The sequence below is a fragment of the Lineus longissimus genome, chromosome 18 (genome assembly GCF_910592395.1).
Source record: "Lineus longissimus chromosome 18, tnLinLong1.2, whole genome shotgun sequence".
NCBI classification, from domain to species: Eukaryota; Metazoa; Nemertea; class Pilidiophora; order Heteronemertea; family Lineidae; genus Lineus; species Lineus longissimus.
In genome coordinates this window covers 10,100,891-10,119,357 of record NC_088325.1, presented here as the reverse complement: position 1 = coordinate 10,119,357, position 18,467 = coordinate 10,100,891, and the positions used below count along the sequence as shown (strand labels likewise).

The following is an 18,467-nucleotide window of genomic DNA, read 5'->3' as shown; positions in this document are numbered from 1 at the left end:
GTTCTTCAAATTTTTTATTGTCGTCTGCTAGCGCTGCAGTAACCATAGTGGACAGTGCTTTGCTGACACTGACCGAATCCCCACACTGGAACCTGGCCCAATTTACTCTCGAGTCTTGTGAGACAACAAAATTCAGGAATGCTCAATGATTTATTCATGACTCCCCAAGATGTTGACAGCAAAGAAGTCCAAATTGAAAAGACCCTATTGGCCTTTGAAGTCCCAATGGAAAATAGGGTCCACACAATAGGTAGTCAGTCCTAATGTACCAAGATGGTAGCACAATATACACAACATTAACTCCATAGGCCTAGTCCTACATAACACTTCCTCCTTGCATGCTCGAGTCAACACTCGGCATGTCACCTGACCTCGACACCCGACCAATCAGAAACAGACCAACCAGGAAGTTAGCAACTAGCTAGGCAGAAATGAAACAAACCGTAAGATCGACTAAGATGTCTTTGGTAAGAATTTTGACCCTGGGCGTTGGCCTGGTGCTTTTGATTCCAAATGGTGAGTAGACTTCGTGTAACCTCTGCAGCTGTCCTCTTATCAAAATGCAGAATACTCTGTGCTCAACCTTACCGAGTTTTTTTATACTGTAGTTGGTGGGGATCTCACTCTTGTCACAAACATGTTCAAAGATGACAGCAAGATGACTTAGTGTATATAGTCAAACGTATTAAAAAGAGGAATCCACCTCCCAGGGGAAACAGTATTTTAGCAGTGTCTTTTTGCATACTGCTCTGTGGGTAAAAGAGCAGCAAAAGTTATAATTAACCAGAAAAGAGACCAGTACAGTACAACCTCTCTATTGCGGACACCTATGGGACTGGGCCTAGGTGTCCGCAATAGAGAGGTTATGCCAAATCGTCCGATAGGTGGATTTGAAGTTCCCGCCTTGCAGGTCTTGGTTTTCTCTGTGACGACATCTAGCGTAGAAACTTTAAACCTGTTGGGTGATCGGTATTTGCTTGTGATGTTGCGTTGAATGACGTGAGCTACTTTGGAACTCAGAGAGTGAATAATCTCTATAGTAAAAGGTGCCCCTTTTATTGCAAAATCTCCTCGACATGTCATAATGTGTGAAAAAACACCATAATTTCTGTCCATCAGCCACCTTTGATTAATAGTTAATTTTTTCTAATTTCTCTACTAACGCATATTCGCCGCAACACTGACAAAACCGCGTGGATTTATGAGTGTCCGTTGACACAATAGGCCTATGTGATTAGTTGAAAAGATGAGTAAACAAATGCGTCGGCTTAATTAGGATACAAAAACACAATGCCATGGGGTAATTACGTTGATTAATTATGCAAATATCACACCTGTCGGGCCTACTCGACTCTCCATAGCGCACGTGGGAAACAATTGTTTTTGCCTACTGTTCGTAATTGGGAGGGAATTGGACACGTGGGAAACAATTGTTTTTGCCTACTGTTCGTAATTGGGAGGGAATTGGACACAGTCCGATAACTTAACTTGGTGGTTTTAACCCTTTCCTACCAAGCTCCCGATTCAACTATCAGTGACTTTAACCCTTTCTGACCCATTTCCCGGTTCAAAATACCAGCTCCTTATTTGTCTTAACTCATTTTAACCCTTTATAACTCCATTTCCCGATTCATTTACAGTCACTTTAACCCTTTCTGACGCTATTTCCCAGTTCAAAATGCCAACTCCTTATTCGTCTTAACGCATTTTGGCCATTTATAAGTCAATTTCCCGATTCAAATACTGGCTCCCAATTCAGCTACAAGTCACTTTAACCCTTTCTAAGCCCATTTCCCAGTTCAAAAGCCAGCTACTTATTCATCTTAATGCATTTTAACCCTCTATAACTCCACTTCCCGATTCAAATACTGGCTCCCGATTCAGCTACAAGTCACTTTAACACTTTCTGACTCCATTTCATTCATTTGCAAGTCGCTTTAACCCTTTCTAAGCCCATTTCCCGGTTCAAAAGCCAACTCCTTATTCGTCTTAACTCATTTTAACCCTCTATAACTCCATTTCCCGATTCAAATACTGGCTCCCGATTCAGCTACAAGTCACTTTAACACTTTCTGACTCCATTTCATTCATTTGCAAGTCACTTTAACCCTTTCTGACTCCATTTCCCAGTTCAAAATGCCAGTTCCTTATTCGTCTTAACTCATTTTAACCCTCTATAAGTCCATTTCCCGATTCAAATGCTGGCTCCGGGAATCGGGAAATGGAGTTATAGAGGGTTAAAATGAGTTAAGACGAATAAGTAGCTGGCTTTTGAACCGGGAAATGGGCTTAGAAAGGGTTAAAGTGACATGTAGCTGAATCGGGAGCCAGCATTAGTATCGGGAAATGGACTTATAGAGTGTTAAAATGAGTTAAGACGAATAAGGAGCTGGCATTTTGAACCGGGAAATGGAGTCAGAAAGGGTTAAAGTGACTTGTAGCTGAATCGGGAGCTAGCATTTGAATCGGGAAATGGAGTTATAGAGGGCTAAAATACGTTAAGACGAATAAGGAGTTGGCATTTTGAACCGGGAAATAGTGTCAGAAAGGGTTCAAGTGACTGTAAATGAATCGGGAAATGGAGTTATAAGGGTTAAAAGGAGTTAAGAGGAATAAGGAGCTGGTATTTTGAACCGGGAAATGGGTCAGAAAGGGTTAAAGTCACTGATAGCTGAATCGGGAGCTTGGTAGGAAAGGGTTAAAACCACCAAGTTGAGTTATCGGACTGTGGAGGGTTAATATTTGAAAGAAATTTGAATTGGGAACTGGGAAATGCTTAGCCCATTTCCTAGTTCCTTATTCGTACCCAAACATACCATGTTTCAAATTGGGCACGAATAAGGAACTGGGAACTGGGAACTGGGAGCCAACTTCACAGACCCCCGCAAAGGGAGGTTCTACTGTACTTTCCATTTGAATGATCTTAACCATTGAACATGACTGAAAGCCAATATAGGGAATACCGACCACAATGTGAACATACTGGTTTCCGCAGTGCACCCCCCTTGGCTGGTATACATTGGTTAATACCACCATGTTCACCATGCCAACGGTCTTCATCATTAGAACAGCTGAGAGATTCCCACAAAATCAGAAGAGCTAGTGTCCGGTGTAAAAGTAACCTTGTGCTGCTGCGGGGCACCACAAAAAATGGGTATATGGCGTAAAGTGGCATAATAAGGTGGTGGAAAAGTAGGGTCAACTTTGCATTTCGGGTACCAGCTAGACCATATGGAACGAGTACTTATGTGAGTGCGAGCACATCATTGAATGCCCCCTCCCCCCACCCCCCCCCTTCCGAAAAAGAATAGAAGGTAGACTGTCTGCTATGGTAACCTGTGAACACTGTCATGACCGTCCACTATGGTTACGCATGTATTGAATGTGTCTGACTCTGACCTATTGACCCAACAAAGTATTTCACACTGACCTAAATCTTGTCAGTGTGTAGAGATGACCAATGGGTGTCTTATATCAGATTTGAAGAGTCTAGGACAAGTAATGACAAGTGAAATTTAGAGTTTGACCTCTGTGCCCTACAAAAGTAGGTCAAAGTCAAATTCCTTCAAGTATTATGTTAAGCTTGATCAGATAAATCAATGATATACAAAAGAAGATTACATAACGAAGGTTTCAGGATAAATGACCGTTATTTGATTTTATGACCTATTGACCTACTTACACAGGCAAAGTAGGTCACATTGACCTATCTCTTTGAACATGTAGATATGCCTAATAGGTCTCTACGCATAAAACCTTAAAAGTCGTGGACGAAAAATGACGGAACGTGCCACCTTTGATGAATATTTATTAGTGTTTGGTGTCTGTGACCTTAAAAAGAAGTCTCATCTATCCAAGGCAGTGAATCTTTCATGATTCTTGCTATAACAGTTCATGAGATACTGAAAAAATAAGATTTTCAAAGGTGACCGCTTAGAGCCCAGAAAGTAGGTCAAATCAGGATGATCCTTTTTTTGTTTGTGAAGTCATATTGTCAGAAGACAACAACACAACAAATTTTATGTGATCAAACGTGCCACCATCATTGACAAACAACACTGACAATGCCGACGACAGACATCGAATGCCAGACAAGACATGACCTCATAAGCTCAAACCTGTGAGCTAAAAAGGGCTCTTAAATCCCCCACTTCAGTCTTTTTGGGCAAGGAAGGTCATTTGAGGGAAAGGTGAACATTCTGCATTTTAAATATCGTCAAATACCCATTTAATACTGTAATATGCCAAATTTAAGCAACATTTTAGTATTGCAATTTGCGATAACAAAATTTCCTTCAGTTTTTCCAATTTGTGAATTGAGGTTATTCGTAAAATCTGCAAAATATAAAATGCCCCCAAAAGTTAGTGGTTTACAATAATACATGGTTTAATTCTTTTAGGGGAGAGCATAGGTTCATTTCGATACCCAAAACCATAACAATCCATTGGAAAAATGCAACATGGGGTTTGAAAGAAGGCAACTTATATAAAAATTGGCGATACAGTGGAACCTCCCTTAGCAGACACCTCTCTATCAAGGACAACCTCTGTATTAGGGACATTCATTTTAGTCACAAATTGGTTGTTTCCATTCAAATTGACCTCTCTAATCAGGACACCTCTCTATTAAGGACGGCACTTGTCAGTCCCAAAGGTGTCCTCAATAGAGAGGTTCTACTGTACATGCATATGGGCAGGAGTTTTTTTAATGTTATAGGTTAATTTTTTACGATCGTCATTTCAATAGCACTAATGAAATAATCTGTCAATTGTAACAAAAAGTCAAGCCAACAACCATACAATGCTTTTCTTGTTTCTTTCAGTAAATTGTTCTGCAACATGTCAGGAGAAATATTTAGATGGACAAACACCCGATACCAAACATATAGTTACAGTTGGGGAAAAGATAACACTCAAATGTGATTTGTCTGCGGTCAACGAAACAACGGATGTGGTCTACTGGAAGAATGATGAAGCCGTGATGTCCGAGGATGATGGTGTAATTCCAAAATTTCAGTCTAAATTCAATGTATCTTATGGGAAGAATGCGAAAGGGATACTTCTCTACACAATCTCATGGATAGCAGAGTTAGACGATGCAGGGAGTTATAACTGTACATGCTCAACAGGTGGAATAAGATTCAGAGTTTGGATTAGACGTAAGCATTTAAGCCTAAAAAAAGAGGGCTAAGGCCCAAAGGCCAATCATAAAAGCGCTCTGTAAACAAGTCATTTCTATCACTGTGACCAGAAAGGAGCTGTGACAAAATGAAAATTTTAATCAAAAAGTGGTTGTCGCTTGACCTAAATGTATTAAACATTGTTATATTGTCAAGCTTTATTTTACTGTTCAGCACCGGCAGCAATAGAAATTACTTATTTGCAGAGTTCTGTCAATTCTTGATGCCAGTCACTCCTGTTTAGTTAGGGAGTTCTTCAAAAGAGGTCAGCTCTGGGATGTAACAGAAATTGTACACGTTGATGAGCAACAGCATCTCGTGTATAACATTTTCTGTGATGGGTAATGTTAGTGACCATTTGATCTTTTTTGCAATTTTTGCAACTTGGAAGGCAAACGTGAACTTAAAACGGTTCACGAAATAACCATTGCACTTTGGCAGCAAACATGGAGTTTTCTCTACCACCGATTGATAATGAGTAAATTCTAAAATGTCCAGGCAGATCCTTTCGATTGGAAATATCAAGATCACACACAAAATTCATTGCTGTTAGCAAGTATAGTTATGTAACTGGCCAGCAATGCCATCCCCCTGCAGCAAGCCGAATATCAATTCCAAAAATACGGGAGGATAAGCAATACCAATTTTCATTTGAGATAACTGATTTGCAAGGAGAATGACCAAAGCATATACCCTACCAGTAGGGCCGTTTAGACGACAGAAAAAAGGCCCGATGAGATCCGATCAAATCCGAATGCGGTCTAAATTTCCCTGGTGTAAACGCAAACCGGTCGGGTCTCATGTGGTCCCATCGGGTCTTCAAGTGGTCCACCTCTTTTGCCGGTTCCATCAGGGCTAATCCGGATTCATCCGGATCAAATTTGGTCGTCTAAACGTGATCGGGCCTAATGCGGTCTTATCTGGACTAATTTTTTTTACCTACACGCATGCATATTGGATTTGGTACTTCGGCAATACTTCCTTTGATTATAAACCCGTGGATTTTCGCGGGAATTAATGTCGTTTGGATTGTCAGTTTCATAGTATTTTCTCTTGGCTTATTTTCATTATTCCAATATGGTGAAGGATATGTTCACGGACACGGTTGTTTTCGATCTCATACATATTTGGAGCGATCAATCCATTCAGTGGAAGCTAGACAGCAGCTACCATAAGAACGAGCTTGCCTAGTACCATTATAACCCGCATTGTGGCGCTAAATCGGTGACGCCACCGCGACATCCTGCGGATTATTGGTGGAACCAAAAGAAATTAGTCCACATCAGTCCTCATTGCTGTTGAGCGTCTAAACGGTTACATTAAAATGAAACCACGTCTGGTCTGGAATGGGGTTCAATCGGATCCGAATGCGGTCTTATGCGGTCTTTTTGGAAAGCGTCTAAACGGCCCTAATATGACAAATCTGCATTAGGGCCAGCGGGACGTTTTTGGTGAGAACGCACAATGGTATCCATGCTTTTTTCTCTTGCATTCTTTTTGCACGCTAATACCCGAAGGCACTCAAGCAATGGCAATGTGCATAGAAGGTAATACACATTTTAGGGCAAAACGGTCCTTTTTGAATATTGTTGCATATTTCCAAATCTCTGGCAATACACAAAACCTTGGCTTTCATCCTAATATTGTATCAATTTTTTTAGGCCCCTGCAATAAACGAGAAAATGTCCGCCAAACAAATACGACGACATCTCCAGTAGTTCTCAATTACTTGAAGACAAATAAAAGCTATCCTCTTCAAGCAAATACACCTCTCAATTTCAAAATTGGCCTGGACTGCAACTGCACTTGGCCAGAAGTCAACAGGACTTTCCAAGGAAAATGGTATGGAACCAGTACAGATGTAAGTAATGTATACAGTAGAATGTCCCCTTGCGGACACCTCTGCCAGGTAAACACCTCCCCATTATGGACACGTCCGTTCAGTCGTGATTTTTTTTAGCCAAAACCTCAGTGACGCTGACACCTCTCTACTCCGAATTACGGAGGCGGCCATAGTGACTTTTTGATCCAATCACCTCGCAATTAGGGACAGTATACAAAAACGATGGCTTCCCGTGTTAACATAGGTAGTCAATTAGGCATAACAGTTGAGAAGTTTGCGAAATTTATTAACATAATTAGACACTGTATTCAGTTAATTAAAGGGTGGAATGAATTTAATGTCCTCTGCTCCCCTAATTTAAACCGAATGTTTTGTTTATTATCTTCACTGCGCATCATTATGCCAAGATACCTTATTGCAACATTAATTGCAGTGCATTGAGTTGTCTGTCCCATTGTGCTCAAAATACAGAGAATAAAGCTTGGTGTGTAGTTGCTCAATCAATTGCTACAACTAATTAAATATATGTACACTGTCTATGTAGTGTACGAACACAACTTGCTAATAATAATGTTGGCAAATCAAAATTACCTCCACTAGAAATGTCATAAGGTGTTATAATGAAGTAATTTCGAATGTGCCTGTAACTTATGTCAATTATATTGAAAGAGTTGATTTTTAAAACTGATTCGTCTTCGTCAAAACTCCCCTACCACAAATCTTATTGCAGGACCCTGGCTCAAGCGACCCTTTGCCAAGCCTATCTGTAAATGGAACTCAAGATTCTACCAAGACGCCTATTGGATGCTACACTGGCAAAGGAAGCGTGACGTATCGGTACAGAAATGTCTTCGGATCTTTTGCCAATGTAGAATTCAAGTGCCCGACTGCGGAGATAGACAAAACATACAATTTTTACATCGATGAGGTGGAGGAGAAAAAGCCGGAGGAGTTCACCACAATTATGAGCATCTCCTGCAAAGGTCAGTTTTACACAAGCTACAATCACAGAAGTGGTGACCAACTAGGCCCCTTAATCCTAGCATGATCACTAGGAGTTGAAAAATCTGATGATATTCCGGACAGTCGGGCAGTAAATGGTGAAAAGTAAACTGGTAGTTCACCACAGAAACTTTTTGATAATCGACAAATTGGACAGACATTGATATTTCTACTCTTTTCAGCGGTAGACGGTAATAAAGGCACTGGAAAAAATGGCACTGGAAAAAAAGGCACTGCAAAAAATGGTACAGAAAAAAAGGCACCAGGTAAAAAAGGCACTGGAAAAAAAGGCACTAGGAAAAAAAGGCACTAGGTAAAAAAGGCACTGGAAAAAAAGGCACCAGGAAATCACTATACTAGGTAAAAAAGGCACTGGAAAAAAAGGCACCAGGAAATCTCTAGGTGAAAAATTCACCTCGGCCCAAAATTCATATGGGGTGCCCCCCATGCATTTCTATATGGTATGTGTTTTTTTGTTAGTTTTTTTCTCTAGATAAAAACCTGCAAACCTTCCCCAACCCGTTTTAGTTCACATGGGTGAGCTCTGGGGGTGATTTCATGACATCATGTCTAAGCGTCGTCGCTTACTTTTTGACACTCTTGTGATAAACTATTGTATCTTGTAGAAATAGGTTATTGGTGAGGGAACCCTGAATCCAATTTGATTAAACTACTCGACCAAATCGGATGATCTTTGTATCATTTTTTATAAGGATTTCCTGCCTATCCAAGCTAGTTTTTCTGGTCGGAGGGTACTGAAAATAGGCTATTCCGTTTTTTTTCTGGTGCCATTTTTCCTTGTGCCTTTTTTCCAGTGCCTTTTTTTACCTAGTATAGTGATTTCCTGGTGCCTTTTTTCCAGTGCCTTTTTTACCTAGTGCCTTTTTTCCTAGTGCCTTTTTTTCCTAGTGCCTTTTTTTCAGTGCCTTTTTCTCCAGTGCCTTTTTTACCTAGTGCCTTTTTTCCCGTACCTTTTTTTCCAGTGCCTTTATTACCTACATTCCTTTTCAGCCAACTGGCAGAAAAATCTCAAAACATGCCCCTAATACCAAATTAGCAAAATTCGAAATTAATTTTTTCATCAAATAATTTCTTTATATCTGTAGACTTGCCACAGCATATATTTTTTCAATACCTCTCCAAATATGTACTTGAGAGTTAAAAACATGCACTCGTCTAATTGATAGGCCTGGGCCCTCCAACCTATGAATATTCAATGGTGGTATTGTCTCAGAACTGATAAACAGCTGGAGGGTGTATTTTTGGCAGAAAAGTGACATACATGTAGATCTATCAATCTTGACACTAGAGGCGCTGACTTCCTTCCTTACAACACCTCTGGTACTAGTAAGTTGCCACCATCTTGAAAAGCAGTACCGCGGATATAGAAAAGGAAAGGATTTTTCTTATTGCAATGAGGCTACATTGCCTTCGATACAGTGGGACGAGCAGATCTAATCAAAGACCTAGGAGAAGTACTAGAAGAAGACGAGGTCCATATGTTTGATCTACTCCTACGAGATGTCCAAATAAAAGTCAGATGCGGGAAAACTTTCGGAGAAAATTTCAAAACCAATATAGGAACACCACAAGGAGACTGCGCCAGCGCCATTCTCTTCACACTGTATTTTGCAAAGTGCATTCAAGAAGCCAGACCACCGACCTCCTTGATCACAACTATCACAGAGCCAATCCACAGCCAGAGATTACCCCTCCACATCTCCAAGACCATAACTATCACCAACCAAACCCAGCCAAAGAAACTCAACATTGATCAACAGTATGCAGACGATATAGGATGGGTCACAACAAGTAAAGGAATCAGAAGCTACGTCAAAGAAAACATCCCACCAAAACTAAAGAAGAGAAACCTCCATGTCAACCTAGAGAAAACAGAAGAATTTACCATCAGCCGAACAGGAGACGAGGAATGGAAAAAAGCAAATACCTGGGAAGCCACCTTGACATGGAAAGGATATAAAGAGAAGAAAAGGCCTAGCCATGGACGCCTTCAACACCCTATCCAAATACTTCACCAACCCAAGAGCCACAACCAGAATCAAAATGAACATCTTCAGAACTTTCATCACCAGCATCTTTCTTTACAACAGTGAACTCTGGACCCTCACGAAACTACTGGGAAACAAAATCGACACCTTCCAAAGAACCCTCCTGAGAAGAATAATTAATGTCAAAAGAGCAGACAGAATCTCAAACCAAGAACTGTACCAAACAACCAAAACCCACCCATGGAGCCAAGATGTAAAAAGAAGAAGACTGAACTAGCTTGGACACCTCCTAAGACTACCAGAGGGAACACCAGCAAAACAAGCCATAGATGAATTCTAAAAGCCGACAAGAAGACCCAGAGGCAAACCAAGAACCACGTGGATGAGCCAAATAAAAACAGACCTCGCTACTATCAACATAAACTTTGACATAGATCACGTGACCGAACTGGCAAATGATAGGGCGGCATGGAGATGCCTTGTGACGCGCGTAATGTCAGCCAATGACGGAAAGCGTATTTGATGATAATGAGGCTAACGCATCACCACTAAAGCCGGTGAAAATGATTGTTGCCCTACGCTGCGTTTATAGTTCTCCATACAATCATCATTATTAAGGGAAGTATTAAGGGCATTATAACCAAGAGAAAACTTGGGTGTGACCAAGAGTACATGCATACAAAGAGACAAGCCAATGTCCAATTGCCTGTAGTTGTCCAGGTTCTTAAGAAGTTCAAATTGATGCTTTATTTTCTTGTTCTTGGGTTGACTTAGAGGGGGCCACTTACCTCAAACTCATCTGCGGTACTTGTTGCTCATCTTAAATCCATAATCCCAACCACAAATGAAATGGCCAGGGCCATTGTGCTCACCTCATGTGGAGGAAAGATGGATAAAGAGCATGGTCTTGTGTCATGTAGTGTTAGGTTTGATGTAGGTCCAAGCAATTACAATTTCCCCAAAATGGCCAATTTACAGTACATTCGACCTCTGTGACCTTGAAAAGTAGGTCAAATCAAAGAAGACCCGGGTGACACATTGAATGGTTGTTAGAATTAGATGTACCTATGATATAAAATTGGTGCCAATCGGGCAAGTCATTACTAGGAATAATGGCATTTTGAAGAATTTAGGATTTGGCCCCCTCCCTGGAGGCCAAACGGCAAATCAGATCGCACCAAACTTCGGTACCTGAGATCACCTGACCAAGGGGTACATGTGTACTTAATTTGTGATCAATAGTCATTGCAGTTAAGAAATGTGCCATAGTTTACGGCCCGACGGCGAATTTACGCCATTTGACCTCTGTGACCTTGACAAGAAGGTCAAATTAAAAACCTGTGTGACATATACTGTATGGTGGTTAGATGTACCCATGATATCAAATTGGTGGCAATCGGGCAAGAAGTTGAGGAATAATCACATTTTTAAGGTTTTTGGATTTTGCCCCCTGGTGGTCAAGTGGTGAATCATATTGGACCAAACTTCGGTCCCTGAGATCACCTGACTAAGGGGTAAATGTGTACCAAATTTGGTATCAATAGTCATTGCAGTTTAGAAACGTGCCATCGTTACATCCTAACGGCCAATTTACACCATTTGACCTCTGTGACCTTGAAAAGGAGGTCAAATCAAAAACCCGGAGGATATATGATGCACCTTTGCTAGAAGTACCTACCATATTTTTTTCAAAATTTCCCGACTACTATTAAGGGAGATATTGCATATTTTCACTTTTAACGTTTGGCCCCCTGGTGGCCAAACCATGAAGCGAATCGGACCGAAACTTGGTCTCCAAGGTGTCATTACATAAGGGTACATGTGTACCAAGTTTCAACTCAATAGCTCTAACAGTTACGAAACGTGCCCTGCTAACGGACGACGGACGACGACGACGACGACGACGACGACGACGACGACGACGACGACGACGACGACGACGACGACGACGACGACGACGACGGACGACGGACGCCACGGTATGGGATAAGCTCACCTCTGCTAAGAGGTGAGCTAAAAACATGTATTGCAAGTTATGATGCTTTGTCAAAGATTTAACTACAATGGGTTTTTTTTTATACTACTGGTTCAAAATCTTTACTTTATCATAAATGACATCCTGTTGTAGTCCAAATACAACCTTTAGATAATCTGAATGGAGGATAAAACTACAGTGCTTGGCACCGATGATTGAGCAATGGGGCCCAGCACCTGATTTCTCAAACTATCCTTTCCTTTTTTCAGCCAGTTATTGTGAAAATTATGAATTACATTTTGTCCTAATCGGGGCCGGCATCTTCGTTTTCATCTACCTTGTGTTCGCTATAGCCATGGGATGTCTGAAACAAAAAGGTAACTTATGCGGTGATCTTCCAGCTCCAAGCAAACATGTTCCCACAATGTTTCTGCACATCAAACAGCGGAATTAATGTAGTGTGCAATGAGACATATCAGTCAAAAATGAGACCACTGCACCAGCGCCAATTTTTTTCGGCAGAAGACACAGCAACAGGAACATGTTTGGAACTCGATTAATCACCCCTTTTCTTCCCTCTTCCTCCCAAAAGTTTCATAAGGCCTTTGCCACCACCAAAGAAGATAGGACAGGAACAAATTCCAGACCTCTTGTTTTTGATTGCTCCGAACAGTCTATCACTGCCACTTCCAGCAGTGCAAGTATGGAGTAACTAGGTCTGTGACGCCAATTATGATAATTCTGTAGAATGAAACCACCATGTTCAGCACGAAAATTTCAACCACCTCTCATGGATTTTTAAAACTCCCATTCAAACCAACCAAAACCATGGCCAGAGATCTTTTCTTTGGCAACTTCAAGAGGGGAGGACAGGGACATGACATATACCAAACTTATTCTCTGCATTGATTTTTCCAGATGCCAAGAAGCAAATAAACACGAAACGTATCTTCATAACTTTGCTTATAGTGGGGATCATAGCGGTTCTTGGTGTAGCTCTTGGCCTGGGAGGCATTTGCACCAAAGGCTTCACCCGCGAAGGTAGGTAACAATTTTTATGTCATGGCTATTTTTTGCATACAATTTTTCCACAGACATTTTTAGATGATCATACTACAAAATATTGGCTAGAGGACACCACCCTCACAATAAAAGCTCTGGACCTCTATGGCAAACTCTATAGGACAGCTAACTTCATTGCCCAAAACAGGCTAACTGCCTAGCTTGTGCCTCAAGAAAGTCTGAATGCAAAAAAGGTCTTCTGGAATGCATATCTAGCTAATTCACGAGAGAAAGAAGTTCAATTAAACAAAAGGCCCAAGGGCCTAGGCACTCTGCTGAAATACATGGGTCAGTGTATTTTCAGCATGTATTTGTAGGTAGGTCACTTTCAACCTCGATTTTGTTGACATCCTGAGACTCCTGGACAAATAATGACAAAATGTGCAACTTACCAGTGAAATTTAAGAGCCTGGGTGATAGGTATTGGAGAATATAAGAAACAATAACCATAAAAATGTAGTCACTTTGGCAACATCCAGCTTTAAAATGGCCTTAAAGAATATTTCAAAGATGGCAAACAACCAAATTTTTTCAAAAGAAAGAAAATATGACATAAGCTTACAAGTGAAAAAAATGATCAAAACAAATCAGAGTGTTTTGCCAGTGGTGCCCTGAAGTGGGTCTGAACCCACAACTTTTGCAATTATACAAGAGCAGGAAATTCAAACTTTAGAAAAATAATTTCTGTTCCTACATGTTCTATGAATTCGTTCGGGTGCTAAAGTGGAAAAATGTGAACATCCTTTGGATGGTGCACCTGAACAAATGAAGAAAGCTGTTTCAGCCACATGATAGACTAAAAAACTGCTCTCAGCATTGGACAATCTTGTGATCAAAAACGGTATATCTGGTTAATGTGTAACTATTTTTGTGGGAATTTTATAACAGAGGAGCAGTTATTACCTTTTTTATCATGAAACAGGCATTTTTACAAAGCAATAATGGAAGAACCTATTTTGTGCAGTCCTGCACAGTGTAATAAATTTTCAAACCCTCTTTTTCAGCACTGCCCCCTCCAGTGGGTACTTTGGTCGGCATTATTATAGTCATTATTTTGGCTATTGTGGCCATCATTGTCAGCATTCTATTCCTATGTTGGTTAAAAAAGACAAAAGCACCAAAAGGAAATCATATGGTTAAGGTCAGTATTTTATCTCATTCTGCCTGAAATAATTGTGCCTTGGTCCCAGAAAATGCATGGAAAGGCCTTTTTTGATTGATGGATTCGATAAAGATTGCTGGCAGGGTATGTAGTGAGATTGAGGACAAGCAGTTGATTGTAACAGAACTACAAATTTGCTCATTATGAAAGACCACTGCCACAGGACAGGATGTCAGTGAATGTAACAGAAAATATGTTAGGCCGTGCTTTTCTCCCAGCAGTCATTCATGTTACAACCACGGAACGCTTGGTTCTGATTTGGTGGCAAAAATTTGCTTTGAGTCGTTTTAGAAAAGAAATTATTGACACCTTACGGTAGTTCCTTGGTTGTCTAATCAAGACCACTTGAGGAGACCTCAATTTATGTCCATTGCTGCAAGTATACAAAAGTCTATTTCAGCTTCAAAACTTCCATATTGGGGCTAAATAATGCATGAAATGCGAGTTTTTATGTCATTATCTCTTAATAGTGAGGACTTTCTTCAGGGAGAAGCTGTGATAAGAAGAAGTTGGAAAGCCTTGCCACCCAACTGAAATATCCCTCTATGGCAGATACAGCAGGCGGCACAGAGGAATAGTTACCCTTCTTCTTATTTGATTAAGGAGTGTAAATTGTCATGCTGAAGAATATTAAATGATGACTGTGTGATGCTATCAAAATCAATGATCATATTATTCTTTTCTCTAGGGGCAAGAAAACCCAAATTTTAGTGACATCCCTAAAACGACTGACTCAAGAACACCTCCACCAGATGAAGGAGAGACAACTGCTCCAACCAACACCAAACTCGCTCATCCGAACATCCAGAAGGATTATGAAAATGTTCTGCCACATCAACGTAAAAAAGAAACTGAATATGACAATATCCTTCCTGGAGCACAACACCGGAATGCGAAGATTTGTACGATTTGCTGTAAGAATCCTGTACAAGTTTATTTCAAACCCTGCAAACACGTGGCTGTTTGCAATTCTTGCGCCAAGAGCATGCAAGATAAAGCTGAAAACACACAAGCAAACTGCCCAGTGTGTAGGATACCAGTGACAGACTTCCAGACACTCTGCATGGTGTGTTTGGAAAATCCAATCCTTGGGTACCTCACACCCTGTCTCCATGAAGTAGTTTGTAAATCATGCGCCACTGAATTGATGAAGAAATCTGTTGCGTTCTGCCCTTACTGCAACAAAGAGGTCTTTGATTACAATCTGTAATTATTTCATACAAAATTTAGCAATCATATTTTTTCATTGCAAAATGAATGACACACCAAATCTACTTTGGAGCCTCATCCTTTGAAAGGTGTAAAACCAAGTGTCCTAGTCTTGGTTGCGATGCCAGAGCGAGAAGGACATTATTCAAATGAAGAAATTATGTAGCTTGTGTCTAAACGACCGTCCATAAAGTACGTGTACACTAAAACCTGGATTGCCGGGCTATTTTAACCCGGCAATGATTAGAGGGTCAGACCCATCTTTTGCCCAGGATCAAAATTTTGCCCGGCTTTGGGCATGGTGTGGACAAAAAAAGCTGGGTTATAACGTTTACTGGGCCCAGCTACAGATGGCGCTTGTAGGAACTCTCCTCATTATACCGGTATACTCTGTCATCACAGACAATTTTTACATTGTATTTTCGGTTGCAATATAGTTTAGATCTCGCACTTGCACAAGTTTATTTCACTCCTCATATCTATTTTGTATCCGAGTACATGATTTACGGTAGAATAAACTTATTTGAATCTTGAATCTTTGCGGAGATTAGAATCACACATATTATGTAAACACAAACCAAGGTGTCAGTGTCACTTTTTCATCATTTTCGATTTGCTATCGCCATACGATGGCAATTTATCTATCGCTGATTGTATTGTATTGTGGTCAACAGTATCATAAAATCGCTTCTGAATGAAGATGAGGTATGATAAAATACCTTTACTATTCATCATGTTCATGAAAATGAATCTCTGTATATGAACTGTCAATATTTTACGATATAGTTATTAGTTAAATTTTCTTTATTACCCAAGAGCCAAACCTTTACTATTCATCATGTTCATGAAAATGAATCTCTGTATATGAACTGTCAATATTTTATGATGTAGAGTTATTAATTAAATTTACTTTATTACCCAAGAGCCAAACCTGATATATTGAGATTAATATATTGTTTTATACAGTCCTAGTCACAATTAACACACCCTGTTTTGCGCAGGCTGCGTAGAACCTGCACTTTAGTGCCGCCAGCTGCTTACACTCTGGTTATGTGCACATCACTTTCCTTATGTTAGGGCGTAAAATTCCGCAATCCAACTTGGCAGAAGGTGCATGCAAGTTGCGCACAGCTCATGCAAAGGTCACCTCGATGTGGTCGGAGCTTTCATGAAACCTATGCTCAGGTTGTGTGGAAGGTGCTAAACCCCCGAAACCAAGGAAGACAAGGGTCACATTCTAAAAGCAAAAGGAAAAAAAGCGACATGTAGGCAAACACAACATACAGCAATCCAACATTTGGGAAATGGTGCAGGTAAGTTGAGCCAGACAGCTCATGGAGAAGTCAGCTAGACCTACTCGGAGCATTCATGCAACCTACGCTCAGGTTGTGTGTAGGTTGCGGATACACTGCGCATTACATACACAGACTCGGGGATGTCAATTGTGATTGGGACTGTATTTCATAGTATTTGTAAATATGAATCTCTGTACATAATCTTTGATGCAAATGACATTATAAAGATGGCATTCTGGACATCAACTTTATTTCACCGACCCATGTTGCCCACTTTGTCAACGGCGAATTAATGGCAGCAGTAAAGTGGGACGACCATATATAACATGTGACTATATATCGTACACGGAAATATGTTCGCGAATAAATATTGCCATAAAAACCATGAAATACCGCGAAAATAAAATTTTGCGAGGCAATATTCTGTTTGGGTAATGTTGCAGCCGGAGAGGAATCGGTTCAGAAAAGTTGACCACTGTGAAAATGTTTATCCGCTAAAATATATCCGTTTCTGGTAAATAAAGAAAATAGTAAATCACAGACTCTGTGATTTTTTATGCATCCTAGTGTCATAATTAAGCCCAAAAGTCACTGGGCCAAAATTTTCCAAGTGATGCGTAATCTACTTTATTCGAGATGTGTTCAAATGTCTTACTGTTTAGTTAGTTCATCCATCAGGCCCTATGAATAAGTGTTTGTTTATCATCCCCGCAAGTATACTTTCTCCCGCATCAAAAATCTTCTTTCTATCTATTCGTTACAAAATTTGATCACCAAATAGGGGCTCATACAGATTCAAGTGGTTTCAATATTTGTTTGCTTTCCTGATGACGGCTTTGTTCTATTGACAACAAACATGTCCAAACAAAGTAAAATAGAAAAGTAGCCTTAAACGTTTCCACAATGTTTATGGGAATGGCCTGTATGAATTTCAAAACAACCACTTGAAAATATCCAATTTCAAAAACGTGCTGCTGTGTATTGATTGTGTAGCTAAACTATGACAAAGATTTTTTGTGTATAAAATATGATCAAGAAACTTTGATGTGCATTGGTAGTTTTATGTATGTAGGCTACATGTAAATATATGTGGGTTTCAGTGCCATTCTCTTCTTTATCTTAGACTTTTTCTAAGTAGCGGTACTAGTTTTGAATAGAAAAGATGCACAATTTGTGATGAAATAAATGTTTTATTTTTAGAAATGATTGTCTTTACTTATTTTTTCTATTGGAGATTTTTGGACCAATTATATTGTGATTTCAAGTACATTATCTCTACTAAGACATTGTGACGAAGCAAAAGATCAATAAGCAAACAAGAAAAACAAAAGCTTTTCCCTTATTCATGTTATCGTATGCCTATCAGATGCAACCTTTGATATGAAACTTCAACTATCGTGCTCCGCAAGATCCCAAGATCCGAATGCACAAGTTGAATAAGATTTTCATCGCGTCTTTGAAGGAAAGGAGCACTGTTTTCCTAGACGAACAACAGTGGGACTCAGAATTCCGAAATACGAGACGACTCGGAATCAGGATTTGGCACGTAATGCCCGGAGTTCCGGATTTTGATTCTCCGGGGTGATATGCAGCAAATGTGTTACATATCAGTAGAGTTTTATGCAATTTATCAGGTGAGTGTATTACTACGGATACATGATATGTCCGACTGGTCTTTGGTAGAATTATAAGCACACTAAATTATACCGATGTTATTTTCCCATTTGCTG

General features: G+C 40.1%; 1 protein-coding gene across 2 annotated transcripts; it reads left to right on the top strand.

The window, feature by feature from the left end:
* The first annotated feature begins 403 nt into the window (after positions 1 to 403).
* Positions 404 to 17,934, top strand: LOC135502042 (uncharacterized). Of its 2 annotated transcripts, XM_064794520.1 has the most exons (9): positions 404 to 516; positions 4,824 to 5,159; positions 6,842 to 7,041; positions 7,754 to 8,006; positions 8,208 to 8,291; positions 12,279 to 12,386; positions 12,928 to 13,050; positions 14,076 to 14,212; positions 14,922 to 17,934. In XM_064794520.1, the coding sequence occupies exons 1-9, from the start codon at positions 432 to 434 to the stop codon at positions 15,441 to 15,443; spliced, it is 1,848 nt and encodes a 615-aa protein (XP_064650590.1). In that variant the 5' UTR covers positions 404 to 431; the 3' UTR covers positions 15,444 to 17,934. The 2 variants fall into 2 exon arrangements, with proteins under 2 accessions (XP_064650590.1, XP_064650591.1); XM_064794521.1 differs by lacking the exon at positions 8,208 to 8,291.
* The last annotated feature ends 533 nt before the right edge of the window (positions 17,935 to 18,467 follow it).